This window comes from Narcine bancroftii, chromosome 6 (assembly GCF_036971445.1).
Source record: "Narcine bancroftii isolate sNarBan1 chromosome 6, sNarBan1.hap1, whole genome shotgun sequence".
NCBI classification, from domain to species: domain Eukaryota; kingdom Metazoa; phylum Chordata; class Chondrichthyes; order Torpediniformes; family Narcinidae; genus Narcine; species Narcine bancroftii.
The window spans coordinates 251,788,284-251,812,563 of record NC_091474.1 but is presented as its reverse complement, the minus strand read 5'-3'; the positions used below and the strand labels follow the sequence as shown (position 1 = coordinate 251,812,563).

Sequence of the window (24,280 nt, the reverse complement as noted above, 5' to 3'; positions counted from 1 at the left end):
ATGGATCTTTTCCCGTTTTTGGTATTATAGGTACACAATCCTTTATCCGGACATCTAAAATTCAGAGAGCTCCAAAATCCGGCAAGTGGGGACTGGCAGTTGGGGGAGGCCAAGGGACTGCGGTTTGGGGCAACCGCAGTAGGGGGAGACGGCCGGTCGACTGGAGGGGGTGGGGGTGGATATGACAGCACAATTCGGGTGGGCTTTCCGAAATCTGGAAAAATCCGAAATTTGGAACACACTGTCCCCCAAGGGTCTGGATAAAGGATCGTGTACCTGTACTGTGATTATTGTTGTCTTACATGATTCTGGTAAGTTCTGTGTTTCTTCCACGTGCTTCATTACTTCCAGGAGGGGTGGGGTTAATAACTCTTTAAATGTTTTATAAAATTCTATTGGAAATCCATCCTCCCCTGGTGTTTTGTTGCTTGGTAATTTTCTTAATATGTCCTGTACTTCCTCTGTTGCAAATGATTTTATCAGTTTACTTTGGTCCTTTACTTGCAGTTGTGGCAATTCGATTTTAGCTAAAAACTCATCTATTTTATTGTTTTTTCCTTCATTCTCGGTTTGGTACAATTGTTTATAAAATTCCTTAAAGTTTTCATTGATCTTTATTGGGTTGTATGTGATTTGTTTTTCACTTTTCCTTGTCGCCACTACAGTTCTTTTAGCTTGCTCTGTTTTAAGTTGCCAGGCTAATATTTTATGTGTTTTTTCTCCCAGTTCGTAATACCTTTGTTTTGTTTTCATTATGTTCTTCTCCACCTTGTAAGTTTGTAATATTTTTGTATTTTATTTTTCTGCCAACTCCCTCCTTTTCTTTATATCCTCCAGTTTCATTAATTCCTTTTCTGTGATTGTTATCTCTCTTTCCAGCTGCTCTACTTCCCAGTTGTAATCCTTTTTCATCTTAGTTACATAACTTATTGTTTGTCCTCTAATGAAGGCTTCCATAGAATCCCATAGTATAAACTTATCTTTTACGGAATCTGTGTTTATCTCAAAGTATATCTTGATTTGGTGTTCAATAAACTCCCTAAATTCCTGTCTTTTAAGTAGTATAGGATTCAACCTCTATCTATATGCTCTTGGCGGGATATCCTCCAGTTCTATTGCTAACAGCAGGGGTGAATGATCGAAAAGTAGTCTAGCTTTATACTTAGTTTTCCCGACTCTCCCTTCAGTTTGGGCCAACAACACAAACATAGCAATCTTTTCCTTGAGTATACCTTCTGCCTACTCGAGTAGTATGAATATTCCCTCTGTTTTGGATGTTGCCTCCTCCATGTATCAATTAGCTTCATTTCTTGCACCGACTTAAGCATGAATTTGACTACTACTTTTTTTCTTTTTGTTTGTTATTTTCCCAGTTTTATCCAACACAGGATTCAGATTAAGAATGAAATCCCCCCCCACTATTAGAATGTTTCCCTGTGTATCTGCTATCTGCAAAAAAATATCCTGCATAAACTCTTGGACTTCTTCATTAGGCGCGTAAATATTTAGCAAATTCCAAAATTCTGAGTATATCTGACACTTTAACATTACATACCTTCCCGCTGGGTCTACTATTTCCTCCTTTATCTTGATTGGTACATTTTTATTAACTAGCATGGCTACACCCCTAGCTTTTGAATTGTATGATGCTGCTGCATCGTGTCCTACCCAGTCTCTCTTCAATTTGCTATGTTATGCCTCAGTTAGATGCGTTTCCTGCACAAATGCTATATCTATTTTCTCCTTTTTGAGTAATGCTAGCAACCTTTTCCTTTTAATTTGGTTATGTATTCCATTAATGTTTATGGTCATATAATTCAACGTAACCATCTTATACCTTTGTTTTCACTTTTTTCTTGCCTTCCTGGTCCCTCCATATCCATGCTTCCATTTTTTTTTAAGTTCTCCTTGTTTTCCTCAATACGCGACAACACGGTTAAAACACAAAATACCTCAAAAATCGCCACACCAAATAACACAAAGTATGCTTTAACCCCAAATAACATTGCACCCCCTCCCCCCACCTTGGGTTGTCCCTTGACCCTTGTCGGGCAACCACAACTCCCCTTTCCATTTGCTTTGCGATAATGCTTGCAATCATCAACCGATTTCAGTGACGGGTTTTTACCCCCTCCCCAGCCTCCCACCGAGAAACATTATTCATTTTCTATACATGTAACAAAGCTCTTTTTTTTCCTTTAACTCTACATTTCACGTCTCTTTTTCAACTTTACACCTCTGAATTTACATTAACTCTTTTTTATATTACTACTTATTGTTATACATTTTTTTCCTTGTTGCCAGTCTTTTTTTCTTGTTAATCCTCCTCATCTCGCTTCCTGACCTGCAAACGTTCTGCGAATTTTTGGGCCTCCTTAGGATCCAAGAACAGTCTATTCTGTTCCCCAGGGATGAATACTTTAAGTACTGCTGGGTGTTGCAACACAAAGTTATAACCTTTCTTCCACAAGGTCGTTTTTGCCATATTAAACTCCTTCCTCTTCTTTAAAAGTTCAAAGTTTATGTCTGGGTATGAAAATATTTTTTGTCCTTTGTATTCCAACAGCCGTTTGTTTTATCTTACTTTATTCTTTGTCCACTCCAATATGTTCTCTCTTGTTGTATATCTTGAAGTTTTATTAAAATGGATCTCGGCTTTTGATGTGCTTGCAGCTTCAGTCCTTGCATTCTTTGTGCCCTTTCTATTTCTTCTTGTAGGTCTGTCACTCCCAACATCTCTGGGATCCATCTTTTTATAAATTCCTTCATATTCGACCCCTCTTCACCTTCCATCAGACCCACTATTTTATATTGTTGCGCCTACTGTGATTTTCCAACATGTCAATATTTTGGGATAACAGATCTTGATTTCTCTGTCTCTTTCTTCCAGTTTTCCTCTTGAATCATTTATTTCCATTTCTACAGCTGTTTCTCGTTCTTCCACATTTTCTACTCTTTTCTCTATTTCTGCAAACTCTACTCTTTGCACTTTGTCTTCTGTTTTTTCTATTTTCTTTTTAATTGCATTAAATTCAAATATTAACATTTCTTTTAACGACCTCATTTTGTCTTCAAAAAAGTCTTTATCTATAGCTTGTTTATTTCCCTTACCTTCCTCTTTCCTGTGTAGACCTTGGCCTTCTTTTTTCTCATTTTCTGTGTCTTCTTCCTCTCTTCTCTGTATCTCTCTTCCCTGGAGTATCCTCTTTAGCTCTTTCTGGTGAGCCACCCCATCTCGATGTCAGGCCTCCCATTGCATAGCTTCTCGCTCCTGTACCTCCTGCCCCAGGGCATCCTGTTGTTGGATGCCCCATTGTCAATCACTCCCCTCCTGCTCTTCATTTCTCTGTTCACCTCTCTCCTGCACCTCTAGGCTCTGTGAGCTCCCCAGCTGAGTGCCCCTTTGCTGGGCATCCCCCAGCTGGGCATCCCGACTCTGTTCCTCCCTCAGCTGGGCCCCCCTTCTGCCAGCGTTTTCTTTTGTATGCACAGTTGCGAGCCATTTCTGTTGTCCGCCAGTCGGGAGGTCACCGCTCCTCTGGGCATCTACCAGCTTCGTTCCTCTTCATGGTGGCTCCCTGCTCCCGTGTGCAGGTACGGCTGTCTTCTTTCTTCTCTGGGGATTTTCTTTCTTCTCCTTTCTCTGTCGTTCTGGGCTTCTCTTTTTTTGGTGCCATCTCTAGGCTCTTCCTTGTTACTTTATCTTCCTTTTCCTGTGTTTTATGCTTGTTTGGCTCTGTTTTTTCCCAACTTTTTTTCATTTTCTCTGGAGAGGGCTGGTTCTACCCGACCAGCCACTACTCCATCAAGTGACTCCTCCCCGTGGATGATAACATTGAAGGATAAATACTCCACGGACAAGTTTCCTCTGCAAACAACAGGCAGTCTGAGTTGGCGATGGAGCAGTGGTCAAACATTTCATCTGAAGGGGTGTTGGTACATGTCGAACTTTAAGCCTCTCCAGCTGTCTCTTGAATGGAACTTAACCCAATGTCTCTCTGACTCACAGGCAAAAGTGTCACCATTTGAACTGACCAAAGAATGCTCAGCTAACATGCCACACATTTTTTTTCTCTCTCTGCATACACTGGTTTAAGTTCAAACAAACGTCGCGAAGTTTTGTTGGAAAGCCTTACAATCAATGGTTACATCTAACCATCTTGTTTCTATTTAAAAATTAGTACAAAGTTCAAAGTTCAGATTTATTCTCAGAGTACAGACATGACATCACACACAACCCTGAGATTACTTTTCCAATATTTTAAACATACACTTGGACTCAAATTATTTAGTGAGGAAATGACCATCCTCTTCCAATTCTCTTTACCAGAAAAGGAGAAAAATGGACAGATTAATTAATACTGTTCCGACAGCTCAACATCAGTCTTGGACAGATTTTAAAAAAATTCTATGTGTCAGTATAAATTAGAATGGCATAGATGAGAAAACAGATTTATTAAGGGAAGATTATGTTTGACAAAACCGATTAATACAAATACAGAAGCAGGAGCTGGGTAATTGGTTCCATGAGCCTGCTCTGTCAAACAACAAGTTCCTGGCTGATCTTTAATTTCTGCACCATTTCCTTGCACGATAAACTGGGCTGAAGACAGCACGGTTTCCTTCAAGGAAGATCTTGCCTGACAAATCTGTTGGCATTCTTTGAGGAAGTAACAAGCAAAACAGACAAAGGAGAGTCAGTGGACGCTGTTTACTTGAAATTCCAGAAGGCCTTTGCCAAGAGAGTGATTAAACAAGATGGGAACCCATGGAGTTACGGAAAAGGCACTGGCGTGGATAGAGATCGGATGACTGGTAAAAGGCAAGGAGTGGTAATAAAAGAGGCCTTTTCCTGGTTGATTGCTGGTGATTAGTGGAGTTCCGCAGGGGTCAGTGTCGGGTCAACTAGTTTTAACATTATATGTAATTTATTTAGTTCAAGTTCAATATCATTTGACTGTACATATTCAAAGCGACAAAACAGTATCTCTCTAGACCACGTTACGTGTAAAAACAATGCACCGTACCTTATGATAACATAAATAATCAAAATGTGAAACCTCTGGTATCCGGCACCACAGGGATTGCTAGATGTCGGATAAGCGAGTTTTCCAGTTGCTTGAGACTCACTCTTAATACCTAACTAATACAGCTGCATTGAGAATAAAGTTTAAGACAAAAATACTATACTTCCACTGAACAAACTTCACTTGCATGAATAAATAAACCTTAAAGCGCATTCTTTGAAAAAAAACATTTAACTGTTGCTGCATCTGCAGGTTCCTCCCCCTCCAAAGAGCAGCCTGAAAGTCGAACAGTAACATTATAGATAACTAACCCCCTACCATGGATGTTTACAGATAAAAGCCTCTGACCGGGTTGACTCTTATTCCAGCTCTTCATCCTGGGCGACACCATAGTTGCTTCACACACTTTATTGCTATGAGCAAAGCAGCTAAATATTTGCTCCCAATGCCACCAAAAGTTCAGAGAACATTAACTTTTTCAAGTTTAAACTTTTATTTACATTCTGATTTATTCTTATGCATTCCAATTTCTCAGCTGGGCCCAGCCATCTACCCATCCAACCTCCTGGTGCCTCAGACGACGCAGATACTTACCGCAGTCTCACCTCCCCATGGTAGGATGTGTGTTTGATGCGCAGACTCTATTGTTACTTTAATTCATAGTGTTTTTGTTCATTGTTCGTTTAGAGATCTGCTACTGATATGGTATTTTGGATTCTAGTGTGAATTTCAGCCCCTCAAACGTAGTATTTGTGTAATAGTCTATCCCATAAATTTAACATTAAAAAATGGACTTCATAATTCGACTTTTACACAAGTAAATGTGGTACTATCTGATCAGATACGAATATTTAAATTGTGCCTGAGACACTAATTATATCATGAACTGCAGAGTCCCAGTATCCTGACTTCATACCAGTAATTTAATTTCCTCTCTACCACTCCCCAGCCACTGATTGGAAGACTTCCAAACAAGCATCCTTTTATCTTTTCATTTAAAATTTAAATATCCAAAGGAAATGTTTGCTCAAGGGAAAGTGAATTTTGTAGGTAACCATGCTCAACTCACAAGGGACAAGAACTTGCTGCTCAAATCTACGTCTGCCTGTAACAGACCTTCCCTAAGAATGGAGCACTTTGCTGAAGACATGCCTCTGGAGGGCAAATTAAATCAAGCAGCTGTGAAACCAGAATCAGCCAGTAACAACACAGAACCTTCATGAAGGCTTGGGAATTAAATAGTTCAAGCCAGCAATTGACCTCACAAGGAGCCACAGATAAAAACACCAGCCCCCACAGTAGCCTCATTCCCACCTGTGGCAGAAGATACACCTGTGCACATTGCTGCGGAGCAAGATGTGGCCAGGATATCTTGCCAACCTCCCGACTCCACTAAATGCCTTTGTTTTTGTATAAAATAACTTATGACGCAGAAAAAAAGGGCCAAAATATGCCTTGACCCAATTCAATGAGGTCTCCAGCTCACTTTATTACCACCATCACAATTTACTTTATAGAAGTGCATTTGACAAATTATAAGAATGTACTTCAAGGTTTTTGTTTACCTGCATCCTGGGAGTTCAGCACTTCCAAAGCATGCATCATGGCACTTGCAAATACATTGGCATCTTCTTTGCTTCCAAAGTTTAGACCGTACACCTGCCTGGCATCACGCCACTGATGAAAGGTTTGTGTAGCCTGGTTGTACTTCAGCCCTTTGGGAATGGCACAGTTTATAACAACCTGTCAATAAAGAGTTTTCACAAGGTTAACCTTGGTTTAATACCTTGGTTTAATAAACAAACATATGAACTAAACCCATTAGAATGGATAACAAAACATACAAGAGCAAGCAGAATTCCAACAAAATTCCTCTTAGCACAAAATGTTAAAATCTATGCAGTTGGCCCCTGCTTTATGGGGGGAGAATTCCGAGAAAACGGTCCACATCACAATCTTCTGTAAGATGATGCCAATTCATCTATTCATTCATATATCCAGTGTTTTAAACTACAAATGATGAGAGCTAATTTTATTCCGGACCTCAATTTTCTGGTAGAGATTTGCAAATTCTGTAACCCGAGCAGTCGTAAAACTGGTGTAGCCTGTGTAGACAGATCTCTGTTCAGCTAACGTGATCAAAATCTGCAAAATTGTTTCTTTACTCCATGCAACATTCATAAATAACAATAACCAAGTTGCAACCTGCCAAATGAGGCCATGATTTTATTTTGTCTCCAGTACTAAGCTGTAAAGTATTGTCAAATAGTGATTTATAATTATAATTTTAGTTTGAATCATACATTTGCTCATAATAATCAATTCAGAGATGGAGGCTGGACAGGCTTTCATGAAACAAGAAACAGGGACTATAAACAGAACAAAGTCAAATATGAAAGAACGTACTCAAAGCAATGCAATCACTCTGCAACACTCCACCAAGTGACTGGGCAGAACCCCTCCCCAATGAGCTCAATGCATTCTATGCTCACTAACGGATTTATCCCAGCCTCGATAATACTATCTTCAATTGGACAAAATTCATAATGAGTTTATTCTCATACACACAAGTACAATGTACACATGCACCATCTTTCTCTCTGGTGGCAGCCAAACAGGTACTTTTTGTAAAAAAAAACCCAATAAATATATTAAATATAAAAGACAAATATTCAGTTACAGTTATTGGTGTTTTAGAGGTGCAGAAAGGTCTTTTTGTGGTCCTGGGATAGGTAATCGATAGGGTTTCGTGGGAAGGTTCAAGGGCTTGATAGTGGTTAGAGAAAAACTTTTCTTGAACCTTGTATGCAACTTGTGCGAGAAGTTGGCAGCGATAAGAGGTCATGATCAGGGTTTAATGGGTCATTTATGATGGTAACTGCCTTCTTGAGGCAGCACTTCACATGGATGTCTTCATTGGATGGGAGCCTGTGATGGACTGGGCTAGGTTTGCTACCTTCTGTATACTTTCCACAGTGCCCTTATAGAGGTTTGATACACGCCAAATCTCCTTGGAAAGTGGAGGCATTGGTGTGCCTTCTTCACGGTTGTCCTGATGTTTTGGATCCAGCCCTCCCCTTCCTAAAATCTACACTAAGCTCCTTGGTCTTGGTGACAATGAGAGTTGTTCTGGCACCACCCAAACAGGTTCTCAACCTCATCCTGCGTTCTGACCTATGATTTCCACTTAGTTAGCCAACAACAGTGGTGTCATCAGCAAATTTAAGGATTGATTGTGTGAGTGGACAGAGAACAGAGCGGGGGATGAAGCCCGCAGCCCTGAGGGGCCTGCGTTGATGGTCAGCGTGGAGGAGATGATGTTGCCAATCTGCACTGATTGCAGTCTGCTTGAAATACACGAGCTTGAAAACATGAACCTTCAGAATCAAGGACAATTTCTTTTCAAAGTCCTGAATAGCTCCTGCACTGGTGAACTGTACTGGCCCTTCACCTGAGTACTATACCCTACTGTTTGATTCTTGTGCTATCTGTGCATTTAAGTATGGGCTGACTTGATTGGAAAGCAAGCAAAGGTTTTCCACTGTTTCTTGGCACATGACAAGAGACAAGTCCATTCACTATTCCATTCAGCTAATAGAAGTCAGTGAGTTGACAGCCCCATGGAGTCTGTGATGGTAACCATGGGTACCATCTTGTGTCGAGGGGCCCCTTGGAAAGAGTGACCATCATGAACATTTAATATGAAGTTCAAATGTGATGCGGTTCAACCTGAAACCAGGTGTAACAGTGTAGAGACATTGGTTCAAAGTAATAGGTCATGATTGACTATATACATACATTCCTTTGAGGCACAAAATTCCAACAGACAAAAGGAAGTCCAACTGTGACAGGAGAACATTGTCTAATTTGATAGCTTCTAATGTTGCCAGAAAAGTAGCAAGCCTAAAGATTGGAATTCGGCAAAGGATGACCAAGAGTCTGATAAAGGGAAAACAATTCAAGAACAAGCAAATGTAAATAGCTTCTATTGGCATAGCAAGGACAACAACTGGATCAGAGACAGAGAGAGGGAGAAAGAGAGAGACAGAGAGAGGGGGAGGGAGAGAGAGAGGGAGAGGGAGAGAGAGAGGGAGAGAGAAGGAGAGAGAGGGAGAGAGAGAGGGGGGAGAGAAGGGGAGAGAGAGAGAGAATATTTATAAATGGGAAATTAAATAGCAGAGGAAGTGTTACTTGAGAATCTAAGAAGCTTGTAAAAAGAAGTCAGTCAATCACAAGGAATTTGAGAGATGCTGGGCAGATTCTTTCACAATGAGAGAAGCAGATGCAGCTCAGTTAGTTTAGAAATAGGAATAGAAAACAGAATTACTGACAGATCAGTTTAACAATGGTCGTCCAAAATAAAAAAACGTGACGAAGACACATGGAAATTATAGAAATACAACTGAGCAGTCAACATGGATTTAGGGGAAAAAAATAGTATTTTATCTACTGAATTATTTGAGGATATATTAAGTGGAGTAGATGTTAGGGTGGGAAATGAGAGGATATGTAGATTTTCATAAGGCTTTCACTCAGGTCTCATGTGAACAGGATGAGAGCACTTTGAATGAAGGTCACATAACAGGATGGACAGAGTTGTTTGATGGACAGAGAACAGGTTGTGAGTTGTGAGCAGCGGTGTACAGCCAGGCTCCAACTATTCAGTCAACAGTTGACGAGATCCAATGTACCACTTGCTGACATAGACAAGCAAAGTGAATCAGCAGATGGCAGATGGAGTTCAGAATGATAAAATAAGATTATCAACTGTCGAAAAAAGAAATGTGAAGCTTTTATTTAAAAAGAGATTGGGAGATATTGACAAAGGGACCTTACACAAAAGTACATGAAAAGCAGCATATACTTGCAACATGGAAAATAAAGTTAGGATGGCCTTCATTGTCGAGAATTAGAGTAATATTGAAATTAGAAAGGGAATTTCGACTAAAACTCCTTTGTTTCAAAATAAGCTTTTTCCTTTTACATTTAACAATCAACTTTTGAAACTGTGGGAACAAAAAGGAATTAAATTGGTAGAAGATTGCTACCAAGCTTTTATTTTGTTTCAAAGAATGAAAGAGAAATATGAAACATCTTCGAATACTTTGTTTTCTTATTATCAAGTTAAAGCACTGTGGTTGGATAATTTTGGGCGTACGTTGCGGTTACCTAGTTGATCTAAATTTGAAATCTTACTGATGGTAAGAAAGGATTTATACCTGAAATATATGCTTTATTGCTTAAGCCGGATATTTATAAATCTAAATTAAAATGGGAAAAAGATCTGTCCATATCTATTTCTCAGAATGATTGGATGACCTTATGTGACTAAAATCGTGAATGTAAGATATAGATTGGTTTATTATAATTTTCTTCATCAGCTGTACTTGACCCCAGAGAAATTAAGGAAATATAAGTTTATTTCTTCTGATTTATGTTTTTTAAAAATTTTTATTTTTCACACCACAAAACTTATACACATAGATATTTTTTCTCTTGAATATATAGTGTCATTTTCTCCGCCTTTTGCCCCCTCTCTTCCCTCCCTCCCCCACCCCCCCCTCCCATTCACCCAAAGTTCAATCTATAAGATACATTAAACCCGTTAAACAATGTTGTCACTTAATAAAAATAAACAAGAAATTTTTCGTTGTCTTCTCCTTCTGTCATTTTAGGTGGTGGAAGTCCACGCTAGGATTTCTCTATTGTATTTCATGTATGTCTCCCATATTTGTTCGAATATTGTGATGTTATTTCTTAAATAATATGTTATTTTTTCTAATGGAATACATTTATTCATTTCTATATACCATTGTTGTATTCTCAAGTTGTCTTCTAATTTTCAGGTTGACATAATACATTTTTTTGCAACAGCTAGGGCTATCATAACAAATCTTTTTTGTGCTCCATCCAAATAGGAAGGATAAACTGTATTAAAATGAACATTTTCCCATCAGTGTTAGTGGTAAGTCTTTCCAATGCTCTAAGTCGTCTTGTAATTTTTTCATTAATGGATGATAATTTAGTTTATATAGATGGCCGAGATTTTTATTTAGTTGTATATTTAGATATCGCATTGCTTGTGTTTGCCATCTAAATGGTGATTCTTTCTTAAACTTTGTGAAATCTGCATTATTCATTGGCATTGCTTCACTCTTATTTGAGTTGATCTTGTACCCCGATACTTCTCTATATTCCTTCAATTTCCTATGTAATTCTTTTATTGATATTTCTGTTCTGTTAAGTATATAACGTCATCTGCAAATAGACTGATTTTATATTCCTTCTCTTTTATTTTTATCCCTCATTTTATTTTCTGTTCTTATCGGTTCTGCTAGTGGTTCTATAGCTAATGCGAACAGTGAGGGAGATAACGGACATCCCTGCACTTTCGCCAATGGCCCCATATATAATGCTTTAATCCAATTAATATATTTCTCTGGTAGGCTGAATTTTTGTAGTACTTTGAATAAATAATTCCATTCTACTCTGTCAAAGGCCTTCTCTGCGTCTAAAGCAACCGCTACTGTTGGAGTTTTATTTCCTTCTACTGCGTGAATTAAGTTAATAAATTTACAGATATTGTCCGTCTTTTTTTAATAAATCCAGTTTGGTCTAGATTTACTATTTTTGGTAGTCGGCCAATCTGTTTGCTAATAGTTTAGCTATTATCTTATAATCTGTGTTAAATAGAGATATTGGTCTATATGACGCTGGTGCTAGTGGATCTTTCCCTGTCTTTGGTATTACTGTAATTATTGCTGTTTTGCATGAATCTGGTATGTTTTGTGTTTTCTCAATCTGGTTGATTACTTCCAGGAGGAGAGGAATTAATAAGTCTTTAAATATTTTATAGAATTCTATTGGGAATCCATCCTCTCCTGGTGTTTTATTGTTCAGTAGTTTTTTTAATATCTCCTGTAATTCTTCTATTTCAAATGGTTTTATTAATTTATTTTGCTCCTCTGTTTGTAATTTCGGTAGTTCAATTTTAGTTAGAAATCCATCTATTTTGTCTTCTTTCCCTTCGTTTTCAGTTTGATATAGTTGTTCGTAGAATTCCCTGAAGTTTCATTGATCTCCGTTGGATTATATGTAATTTGTTTGTCCTTTTTCCTTAATGCCAATACCATTCTTTTAGTTTGTTCTGTCTTAAGCTGCCACGCTAGAATTTTAAGCGTTTTTTCTCCTAGCTCATAATATTTGTTTTGTCTTCATTATGTTCTTCTCCACCTTATATGTTTGTAGTGTTTCACATTTTATTTTTTAGTCTGTCAATTCTCTTCTTTTAGTTGTATCTTCCTTTATTGCTAATTCTTTTTCTATATTTGTTATTTCCCTTTCCAACTGTTCTGTTTCCCGATTGTAGTCCTTCTTCATCTTAGTTACATAACTTATTATTTGCCCTCTGATGAACGCTTTCATTGCGTCCCATAGTATAAACTTATCTTTCACTGATTCCGTATTATTTCAAAGTACATTTTAATTTATCGTTCAATTAATTCTCTAAAATCCTGTCTTTTAAGTAGCATGGAGTTTCATCTCCATCTATACATTCTTGGTGGGATGTCCTCTAGCTCTATTGCCAATAACAGGGGTGAGTGGTCCGATAATAGTCTAGCTTTATATTCTGTTTTCCTAACTCTCCCTTGAATGTGGGCTGATAACAGGAATAGGTCTATCCTTGAGTATGTTTTGTGTCTACCCGAATAATATGAATATTCCTTTTCCTTTGGGTGTTGTTTCCTCCATATATCCAAATGTTGCATTTCTTGCATCGATTTAATTATAAATTTAGTTACTTTGTTCTTTCTGTTAGTTTTTTTCCCAGTGTTATCCATGTTTGAGTCCAAATTAAGGTTAAAATCCCCTCCTATTAGTATGTTCCCTTGCGTATCTGCTATCTTCAAAAAAATATCTTGCATACATTTTTGATCTTCTTCATTAGGCGAGTATACATTGAGTAAATTCCAAACTTCTGAATATATCTGACATTTTATCATTACATATCTCCCTGCTGGATCTATTATTTCCTCTTCTATTTCGATTGGTACATTTTTATTGATTAATATAGCTAATCCTCTGGCTTTTGAATTATATGATGCTCCTGCTACATGTCCTATCCAATCTCTCTTTAATTTCTTGTGTTCCACTTCAGTTAGATGTGTTTCTTGTACGAATGCTATATCATTTTTTTCTTTTTTCAGTAAATTTAACAGTTTCTTCCTTTTGATTTGGTGATGTATTCCATTAATATTTCAAGTCATATAGTTCAACATAGCCATTTCATACTTTGTTTATCTTTCCTTTCCGTTTCCTCATCACCACCTTCCCTTCTTATACATTTCTGCTTTCTTTTTTTGAACATATTATAAGACAACATTTCTAAAACATAAAATATTTCCACTATTCTCATATCTAAAATTCCTTTAACCCCAATAGTCCCTCCCCTTTCTGAGTTGCCCTTTGTCCCTTGTCAGGCAACCACATCTCCCCTCTCCATTTGGATTTGCGAATCCGCTCGCAAGCTTCAACTGATTTCGCAATGACCGTTATTCTTCCCCACCCAGCCCCCCACCAAAAAGATTTTAATCTTCATATATAACAAAGGTCACTTTCTTAATTCCCTCCTTACTTCCTTTCTTCCCCTTCTTAGTTCTTACTTATACTCTATTTTTATATATATATATATATATATATATACACACACATACACACATACATATAGTTTGTTGTCATTTTTGTTCTTGTTACATCTCTTCATCTCTGTCTATTTTGTAGTTGTTCTGCAAATTTTCGTGCTTCTTCCGGATCCGAGAATAGTTTGCTTTGCTGCCCCGGGCTAACTATTTTAAGTACCGCTGGGTATTTTAACATAAATTTATAACCTTTTTTCAATAGGGTCGTTTTTGTTGCATTAAACTCCTTCCTCTTCTTCAGGAGTTCAAAACTTATATCTGGATAGAAAAAAATTTCTTGACCCTTGTATTCCAGTGGTTTTTTGTCTTCTCTTATTTTTTTCATTGCCTTCTCCAATATATTTTCTCTTGTTGTATATCTTAGGAATTTTACTAGAATGGATCTTGCTTTTTGTTGTGGTTGTGATTTAGGGGCAAATGTTCTATGTGCCCTTTCTATTTCCATTTCTTCCTGTAATTCTGGTCTTCCTAGGACCCTGGGGATCCATTCTTTTATAAATTCTCTCATATTTTTGCCTTCTTCATCTTCCTTAAGGCCCACTATCTTTATATTGTTTCTTCCTTATAATTTTCCATTATATCTATCTTCTGAGCTAACAACTCCTGTGTTTCTTTAATTTTTTTATCAGATTCTTCTAATTTCTTTTTTAAGTCATCTACTTCTATTTCTATGGCTGTTTCTCGTTCTTCCACCTTGTCTACTCTTTTTCCTATATCTGTCATGATCATCTCTAATCTATTCACTTTTTCTTCTGTACTTTTTATTCTTCTTTTTATTTCACTGAATTCTTGTGACTGCCATTCTTTTACTGTTTCCATATATTCTTTAAAAAAATATATATCCATGTACTTGCCCTTCCCTTCATCTTTCATTTCTCTGTGTTCTTCGTCCTCTTCTTCTGAGTCCACTCCAGGATCTGTGTCCTTTACCTCTGTCTCTTCTGGTTTTCTTGTTGGGTTATTTGTTTTATTTTGTTGGGTATTTTTGGTCTTCTTATTTTTATTAAAAGTCTCTTGGTGTTGGTCCTCTTCCTCTGGGTTGGTCATCTGTTGATTCTTTGATTTCTTATTTTTATTCTCTTCCTTCTTGTTCTCGTTATTTTCTATGTTTTCCTGTTGAGAGTCTTGCTGTTGTGTTGTACTTGTCTGTTTCAGCTGTGGAGATTTACTCCTCAGCTGGTCCCCCCTCCCGTTGGTGTTGTTTTTGTCTTGTGCATCGTGCATGCCGCGCATGTGCAGTTGCGCACTTTTGTTTGGCTCCATGAACCATTTTTGTAGTCCTGAGTTCGGGGTTTCCACTGACCTCAGGGAGCGGGCTTCTCTATCCATCGCAGGTCTCCTCGTACCGGTAAGGCCTTCACCTTCCTCCTCCGACGTCCTTCCTTCTTTTCTTCCCGTTGTTTTTGGTTTTTCTTTCTTTGCTGCCATTTTCTGCACACTTTCACTTTCAATTTGTTATGGTTTCTGTGTTAGTGACTTTGTTTTTTCTCTACCTTTTTTTTTAAAACTTTTCTGGAGAGGGCTGGAGTTCCCCGACCGGCCCCTACTCCATCACGTGACTCCCCTCTCTGATTTATGTTTTAGGAGCCATAAACGTTGATTCTTTTTTACATTCTATTTGGTCATGTGAGATGGTGAAACCTTTTGGAATAGAATTAAGGAACTTTTAGAAGCTATATTCAAATTTAAAATTTTACTTGATCCTATGGTATTTTTATTGGATTATATTAAGAAATTGAGTTTGGAATTAAAATTAGATAAGTTTCAAACTGCTTTTTTGAGATTGGCTTTAGATGTGGCTAGAAAATATTTGGCAATTACTTGGAAAAATTAGACCGATTTGAGTATTCAATGATAGCATTTGCAAATGAGATCTTGTATTCCATTGGAAAAGATAACATAATCTATGTAATAATTATTCCTTCTTTGTTAAAACTTGGAGCCCAATATTAAATATGTGAGGTTGAATTTGTCGTAGTTTTTTCCCCACAATTGATGGTGTTGTCCCAAACCAAGGCTATAATCAAAGACTGTTATGTTATTCGATTTCCTCTTCTATTCTATTCTTTCTTTCGGGGTAGTTAGGGTTGGGGGTTTGTGGGGTAAAATATGTATCTACTCGTATTTTTATTATATGATTTATTATGATCAATAAATAAAATTTTCACCCCAAAAAATGAGGAAGGGCCACTACAAGACTACATTTCAAGTATTGTGTGCAATTTGTGGTCTCTTTTCTGAGTAATTTACTAGCTGTAGAGCTGGTGGATCAGCTCAGAGGATTTGGGTCCATTAGGATCTTGGCTCAGCCTCCCTTTGAAGGATAGATAAAAATAGATGATCACATACAAAATTATTAGAAGATTTGATAGGGGAATGCCAAAGGTAGCTTTGCTGTCTAGTCACTGTTGTGCAATCTGAGGGACACAGTCTCAGAATAAGCAATTATCATGTAGGACAACAACTCATGTTAATGAGAGCTGAATCTTTGAAATTCTTTAGCCCAGAAGGCTGCAGACACTCAGTCACTAGCCCCTTTTAAACTGGGACCCAGGTGCGATTACTGGGGCAAAGGTGCTGGAAGCACCTTTCAAATTGCAGGGGGAATCTACTTATTAAATCGCCCACTTGGTGATTTAAGGGGGATCCCACCCCCGCAATTACATGTTACATCCTCACCAGAAGTACTTCCGGATGTTCAGATGCTGGCTGTCTGGTGACGCACGGACACAAGTGCTGACGTCACTGGAATAAATGGGTCGGCCATTTTTGTTTTCGATTTGCCTGTGGACGACTTAGGTAAGTTTAACTGGGTTCCCTGACTACATCTGAGGTAGGTCAGGGACCCGGTTGGATTCCGACAGGGTTGACCGGGTCAGATCCTTTCTAACTGCTGCGTAACTGGAGCGCTAAACGGGCAAATTGCCCAGTTAACCCCATTTTACACAGCAGTTTGAAAGGGCCTATTGACTGCATTCAAATCAGACAGCAATTGGTTTCTGCATATTACAAGAAATCAAGGGATAATAGGGATGGCATTTAAAATGAACCAGTCCCAATCTTTTTGAATGGCAGGGCACAAGAGCTCAAGTGACTGATATCGATTTCTTATATGACAGGCCCTGTAGGTGATGTCTTCTTTGGCTTGGCTTCGCGGACGAAGATTTATGGAGGGGGTAAAAAGTCCACGTCAGCTGCAGGCTCGTTTGTGGCTGACAAGTCCGATGCGGGACAGGCAGACACGATTGCAGCGGTTGCAAGGGAAAATTGGTTGGTTGGGGTTGGGCGTTGGGTTTTTCCTCCTTTGCCTTTTGTCAGTGAGGTGGGCTCTGCGGTCTTCTTCAAAGGAGGTTGCTGCCCGCCAAACTGTGAGGCGCCAAGATGCACGGTTTGAGGCGTTATCAGCCCACTGGCGGTGGTCAATGTGGCAGGCACCAAGAGATTTCTTTAGGCAGTCCTTGTACCTTTTCTTTGGTGCACCTCTGTCACGGTGGCCAGTGGAGAGCTCGCCATATAACACGATCTTGGGAAGGCGATGGTCCTCCATTCTGGAGACGTGACCCATCCAGCGCAGCGCAAGGTGATGTACTGTAAGAATAATGGGGCTCAAACTGTATGCAACTTAGATAAGGTAGAAACCAGCAGAGTGGGTTGATACAGTGACCAGTTTATTCAGTTAAGCATTAAGACAAAACTAGCAGATGAAACAAAGATATAAACATTCAGAATCTAAGCAAATATAAGATCATTGACATAGATAAGGATAGAATGGAGCATATCCAAATAGTTAAATGTTCAGTATCCACCAGTATAAATGACTGAATGTCAAGGATATGTGCAGCTATATAAAAAGAGGCTTAACGCTAAAGGGACCGTTTATATCAACAGTACAAGAGAGAGCAAATAACTTGTCAGGACCTGAAGAGAATATCCCAGGCACCACCATTGAAGATTAAATTCAATTCCATTTGTGTAAATTCACAGTCACATCTTCAAAACACACAATTGCCAGATCGATACATGGAGAGTTTAGTTTAGTTTATTCATTTATATAGCACATATAAAATAACTCACGTTGACCAAAGTGCTGTGAGAATCAAAAAGACATCACAACTAGGCAACTATTTAAAGTACAGAATAAAACAAATACGAGAGGTTAGAACACAATGTAACAATCAAGTGCAAGAGGACAACTCAAAACGCTAGTGAATAAAAGTACACCTTCAATCTGGATATAACGAGTTGATGGAAATGGCTGATCTGATAGAGGGAGGAATGTTGGTCCACAATTTAGGGGGGTGCAACAGCGAATTTATGATCTGAATTTATGATTTGAGCACGGAACAGCCAAGCGCTCCAAGTTAGCCAAACTGAGGGGTCTTGAAATGGAACAAGGAGTTAGGAGATCCATGATACAAGAGAGGACTAGCTCATTAAGGGCTTTATAGGCAGAATACACCCCTTCGAAAGAAATGCCCGGCATATGGTTCAAAGTGCAGGACAATCACTGGGAAAAGATGTGTAGGTCTGACACAAAGGGAGAAACCAAGAATACAGAAGGAAAGTACACCATGTCGAGGGAAGTGACAGCAGTGACTCCAATTCACTGATGTTCGGCATCAAAACAATACTCCTCCATGAGACGTCCAAGAAAGAGAAGAGAGAAAAATAAAATGAATTACACACCACAATCCAAGTAAAATGAAAGATCGGAAACAAAGCAACAATATTCAACTTGAAAATAAAGTTGGATACAGGTTGTAAGGTAAAACATCATGAGATGGGAATGTGTAGGGAGTTACCCTGTACAGGGCAGTAACAAGAAGGGGAGGTGTCCTTGTACTCCTGTTAGGTAAAACATCATGAGATGGGACCGGAGAAGGAGTCACCCAGTACTAAGGAGTAACAGAATGCATCCTTGTACTTACAAGATAAGAGAGACATTGATGGATTGAGAGGCAGGAAGCTAGCAGGGAAAGGATAGCAACAGTTTTAGTCATTGGACAAGTAATGATATGATGATGTTCTAAGCATGTATCCAAGGGTATAAAAAATCACCATTTTGCTGATAACGGCAGAATGCATTCTCCGGCTAACTTTGTTAGTCGCAAGTGTTACAATCCGGTAATAAAGAACAAAGAACCCTGATTTCGACTCAGCCTGGTGTTTGTCTCACTCATTCATGAACAAAGCAGACCTAACAATTTGGTGACCCCGACGTGATGGGTGAGTGAACACTGGACGACGGTTTCTGTCTTTTCTGACAATCATCTCAGCCGGCTGATAAAAAGGTCCAGAGAAGCCTGTTTTAACAAAATTCTCTTTTTTTTTTAAATCTTTATGATTGTCAGTAAGAACTGGAGATCGGACAAATTAGACGACCACAATTGAAGGTCGCATGCCAGGATTGTAACACGTAAGTGATTACAGACAAGATAAAAGTCCTTAAGGTGTTTGAATGACATTTATTAAGTGCTTCGCAAGAAACTACTAGAGTTTAAAAGTCTTTATTGTGTCGTTGCAAAGTCCAATAGAGTGAGAAGGTGGTCTATAAACAATTGAGGACCTGAGTTTTCTGCCCTAAACTGGTTATTAAGAGGAGAAATCTCCCACGTGAAGGTTGGGCTTTGAAAGAAAACAAAGGTTCAGGCTTATTGGCCTCAATTGTATCTGAGAGACTGACTTATAAATGTCCGGTAGGTATGATAATGTCTGTACACTTGAGAAGTTAAGAATTTATTTCCCCAATTCGCCGTGGTGGAATACCACAGCAGACACTAGAGACCTTGAGACAACAAAAAAAAGTACTCAGGGACGCCTGCCTGGTGAACAAGAACGACGACAGAAGGCTGCGACAGCTGTGTCCGGATCAGGTAGGAGATATGAATGAAAAAGTTGACAAACTCCTAAGAGACACCCAGTTTATTCGAAATACTTTTGATAAGTTAAATGAGGGTATTCCCAACATCACCAAGGAGATAAAGTTACGTAAATTCATAGATTGGTACAGGGAAACAGGACAAAAGTATAGCCCAAATATTTGGTTTTCTAGTTGTAATTTAACTTTCAGACCCCTTTGGGAAAACAGAGAGTGGAAAACGAGCAATCAGAGTATACAGGACAGTCTGAAGTCAATTGGAGGACAAGACTTAGAGACTGTTCTTTTAAAAGATATTAGTCATCCAGCTTGCAAGGAGACATTTTTAAAAGCAATTTTCGTTGACATAGATCCCCTAAACGGACAAGAACCTAAATTAAAACAGGCATTAGAAAGCGGTCCCGCAGCTATGGCTGTACAGTTGCCTGCTAAGACTTTTGACCAAGTTATTAAGGAAATTAATCAGGAATTAGAGGAGCGAAATACCAGTAATGCGGCATTGGAAAAACAAAAAATGCTCCGAAAATGTGTAGACCGCTGGAGGAAGAGGGGTTGGTTACCCGGGGGCACTGAGATGTTCCTGACAGGTGAGGAAAAAAATTTTAAAACGTAGAGGCTTAGATAAGCTGGAAGAAACAAAACACAGAAGGGAAAGGAAAAGTGCCTGTTTCCAGTTTCCAGCCACGAAGTGTCCGGGTTTGCTCTCTCCCTCCCTCCTTTCACCCTCCCCCCTCTCTCTTCTCTCCCCCTCTCTCTCTTCTCCCCCCCCTCCTCTCTCACCCACTCCCCATCCCAATCCCAATCTGTGGTGGTGCTGCCCTGAAATCCCCAGGTTGGGCAGGGCAGAGAAATACAATTTGGTTTTAATTTTGTGCCCACAATTCCAGCTCCGCATCAAATGGGATCCTGTTTTATCCTCTCTCCCTCCCTCTTTCCCGCACCCCCACCATTGCGGGATCAGGGCAGACATTGTGGGCTGACGTGTAGCTCACTCGAGGTGGGAGGGAAGGAAGGAGTGATAGTTCCCAGTGGTGGGAGACCCAATCTGATCCAGACCAGTGATCACAGGATGAGAACCTTTTAAAACCTTTGAAACGAAAGTGTTAATCTGAAGACTTTTCTCCCAGTGGGGCCAGTGCAAGGCATTTTCTCTCTCTATCTCTTGTGCTCTGTGTATCTGCCTCTCTATCTCTTTCTCTCGCTATGCTCTCTCTCTCTCTCTCTCTCTGGCACCCCAGATGGGACACTGGAGTCACGTCCCTTATATTCAGATATTGAGACACTGGGGTGTGACAAGAACCACGGGAATAGGGATACATCAGACGAGGTACAGGCCCCTTTAATAAAAATAGAAGGGGGAGTAATAGATGTAGAGACCCCTCTGGAGTCCAAGACAATAGAAAAGGAGTTAGAGATACAGAAATGGAACATGAAAAAGGTTCAGGATAACATTAAAAACTTAAACAGAGATATTAATGTGCTGGGGCAGATCAGTGAGGATCAAAAAGATTTAATGGTAGGTGTATTGAAGGAAGTGGAAAAGATAACTACAACACTGTCAGGAGAAATTAAAGCTGAAGGAATGGTAATAGGAGTAAAGGACGAAAAGTGTAGTACAGAAGAGGAAACGAGATACGATCCACCATGGGAGGAAAGTAGAAGGAAAAGACTCGGGAGGGAGAAAAATAGACATGCCTACCTGGACATAGTTAGGACAAAAGAGAAAGATGTGAAACAACTAAACTATGGCCGAAAAGATTATCTTAGAGATGAACGTGACCAATATACCTTTGACCCTGAGACATTGGAAGCTGATAGGGACAGTGACAGTGACGAAGAAGAGTCAGAACAAGGTGGGATAAATAAATGCATTACAAGAGTAAAGAAGGAGCAGAAATCCCCAAAATTGAGATATCAATGCCCATTACTGATCACGGGACGGGGAACTCAAAAATATGTACCCTGGTCACGAATGGACTTAGAGAGTTTAATGAAAAAACTACCTCCGTTGAGTAATGGGGCTAGTCCATGGATTTCTTGTTTTGAGCGAGAAACCTGCCAAGAACAATTAGCACTCACAGATGTCAGAACTATCATGATAAAATTAAAGACAGAAGGGGCCCTGAAGCAAATAGAGAAAATTGTAAGAAGCAGTAAATTGGGGGATGAAATAGAATTTAACCCACTTCGGAATAAATTTTGGGAAGCACTTAGAGAAACATTTCCTACACCCTATAGTTTGGATGCCTTGGTAACCCTTCAACTAAAGGAAGGAGAGACTGCACACGAGTATTTCACTCGAGCATGGGACTTATGGGAAACAGGGACTGGAGAAAGACCCGACCACAGCCCCTTAGGAAGGGCTCACTTTCGTAATGGGATAATAAACGGACTACCTGCTACGGTTCAAGCAAAATTAAGGGACATTGTGGGATTAGAGACAATGTCAGAGGATTTGTGGAAAAGACACCTGACACATGCAATCAAACGACATCGTCAATCAGAGCATGCTAAGTCAGAAAGTGCGTCCCAGAAGGAGGTGGACAAAACAACCGATAAATTGGTGAGAGCTATAGAACATATAGGGGTTAAATTAGCGGCCCAACAGATAGTCCCACAGGTCATGGGGCCAGTGATAAATCCGGGACCCCAAGTAAGAAATGGTTGGGAAAGACAGCTAGGTACAATGTATAGAGGGGAACACGTAGTATGCTGGTACTGCCAAAATCCTGGACACTACCAGCGGAACTGTCCGGAGGCTGGGAGAGCAAGGGGAAAAAGATTACCCTCTATGAGAGGCTATCGGGGAAGAGGAGGAAACTTAAGAGGACAAGCAAGGGGTAGGGATGGACACATTGATGGGCCCCAGAGAATCGGGGGGTGGCAGAGTGATCAACAAGTCCAGGCACCTCAGTGTAATGACTATATTGAGGAAGGTGCTGAATTTGATTATTGACGGTGCCCAGGAGAATCAAAAATCACGCCTCCCTGGGAGCCACCAAAAATTTGGGGGACGGTAAATGGAGAAAAAATTGAATTTATGGTTGACACAGGGGCAGCAGTTACGACAGTGATTAAAAAACCCCCAGGGAGCACATTTTCGGGCAAAACATTATCTACAATAGGATTCTCCGGGATAAGGGAAACACAGCCCTATACAGATAACATCGACATGACATTTGGACGACAAAGGGTTAAAACGCCTGTCCTGGTTGTGCCAAGTTGCCCCATTAATTTATTAGCAAGGGACATTCTTACCAAACTAGGAATAACCATACAATGTTCTGAGAAGGGCCTTCGGTTAACATACCCAGGGGATACAATAAGAAGGGGAGGACAGTTTATAGTAATGACCCCATCTAACGCTTCAGAAGTATTTTCTGGAGTCGGCTACTGTATGATGAACCAGGCCCAGGGCTGATTAAACAGTTTTTTGAGTGGAGGGCCAGTATTCCTCGGTATGGGGATTACCTTTATCCACTAGATCCTATGCATGTTACATTAAACTACACCATCCACCCGGACCAGGAATATGAGGAGAGGTGGGACTCTCTAAAAGAAGGGAAGACAGAAACGATACATTGTCCATTTATCTTTGTAGGTAAGGAGGGAATAGCTGCTATGGTTGTCATGACAGAAGAACAAATGGAGTGGTTCTGCTTAGGAGTAGAAAGTGTGCCTCATGTGACCTTGGGTATTGCCAAAGATCATCACGCTCGACAGCTGGGTCCGATGGTAAAGGAAGCGATAGGGTGTGAATACAGGCAGACAGAAATCCCGGGATATTCCACCTCGGAGGGAGGAAAATTTGTCAGACTGAATATTGAAGCATGGGACCAGGTTGTGAATGAGAAAGTAGAAAGAGACCGAGCCATAGAAGGAGAAAATATTGATCACAGAGACTCAGACAAATATCTTTCTAATCTGAGTCCACATATATGGACAACGGGGCCCTATGATGTGGGAGTAATAAAAGGAGAGGTATTTCTAGAATTGGCCAACCCCGGGCAGAAACCAATATGGAGAAAACAATACCGCTTGTCGCCCAGTCAGGAGGAGGGTATTAAAGGAACGATAGAAGGGTTAATGGAGTCAGGGGTTTTTAGGGCGGCACCTGACAGTATGTGGAACACGCCCATCATGCCTGTTCCCAAACAGGGTAGAAAAGACTGGAGGATGGTACACGACCTCCGGGAGATTAACTTGGCTACCAAGACCATCGGGAGACCAGTCCCAGACCCATATGTAGCACTTAGGGCTCTGAGTCCGGAGCACGAATACTATACTGTCATTGATCTGGCAAACGCATTCTTCTGCTTGAATTTAGCTGAGGAATGGCAAGACTGGTTAACTTTCACTTACCAAGCACATCGGTACACATACACTAGATTACCTCAGGGTTATAAGGACAGTCCAGGACTGTTCAATCAGGCCCTTAGCGAAATCCTAATGAAATTAAAGCTCCCGGAAGATGTTACACTGATTCAGTATGTAGACGACCTACTATTAGCAGGGAAAACGCCACATGGGTGCCTGACAGGGCAGCCAAACAGGTTACTGGTTATCATGAACATATACAGGGGATGATTTTGAGGTCCCATAACAAAAAAAAATGAATCTGAAACTAAGGAGACTTGTAGCAGATTGAATGACTACACAGATGAGTTTTGTGGAGG

General features: G+C 39.8%; 1 protein-coding gene across 5 annotated transcripts in view; it reads right to left on the bottom strand.

The window, feature by feature from the left end:
• enah (ENAH actin regulator) overlaps positions 1 to 24,280 on the bottom strand; it is a 314,323-nt gene that overhangs the window by 116,570 nt on the left and 173,473 nt on the right. For all 5 annotated transcript variants that reach the window (XM_069887965.1, XM_069887966.1, XM_069887970.1 and 2 more), the window contains one exon: positions 6,593 to 6,770. In XM_069887965.1, the coding sequence (XP_069744066.1) occupies positions 6,593 to 6,770 (178 nt within the window). The remainder of the gene's footprint in view (positions 1 to 6,592; positions 6,771 to 24,280) is intronic.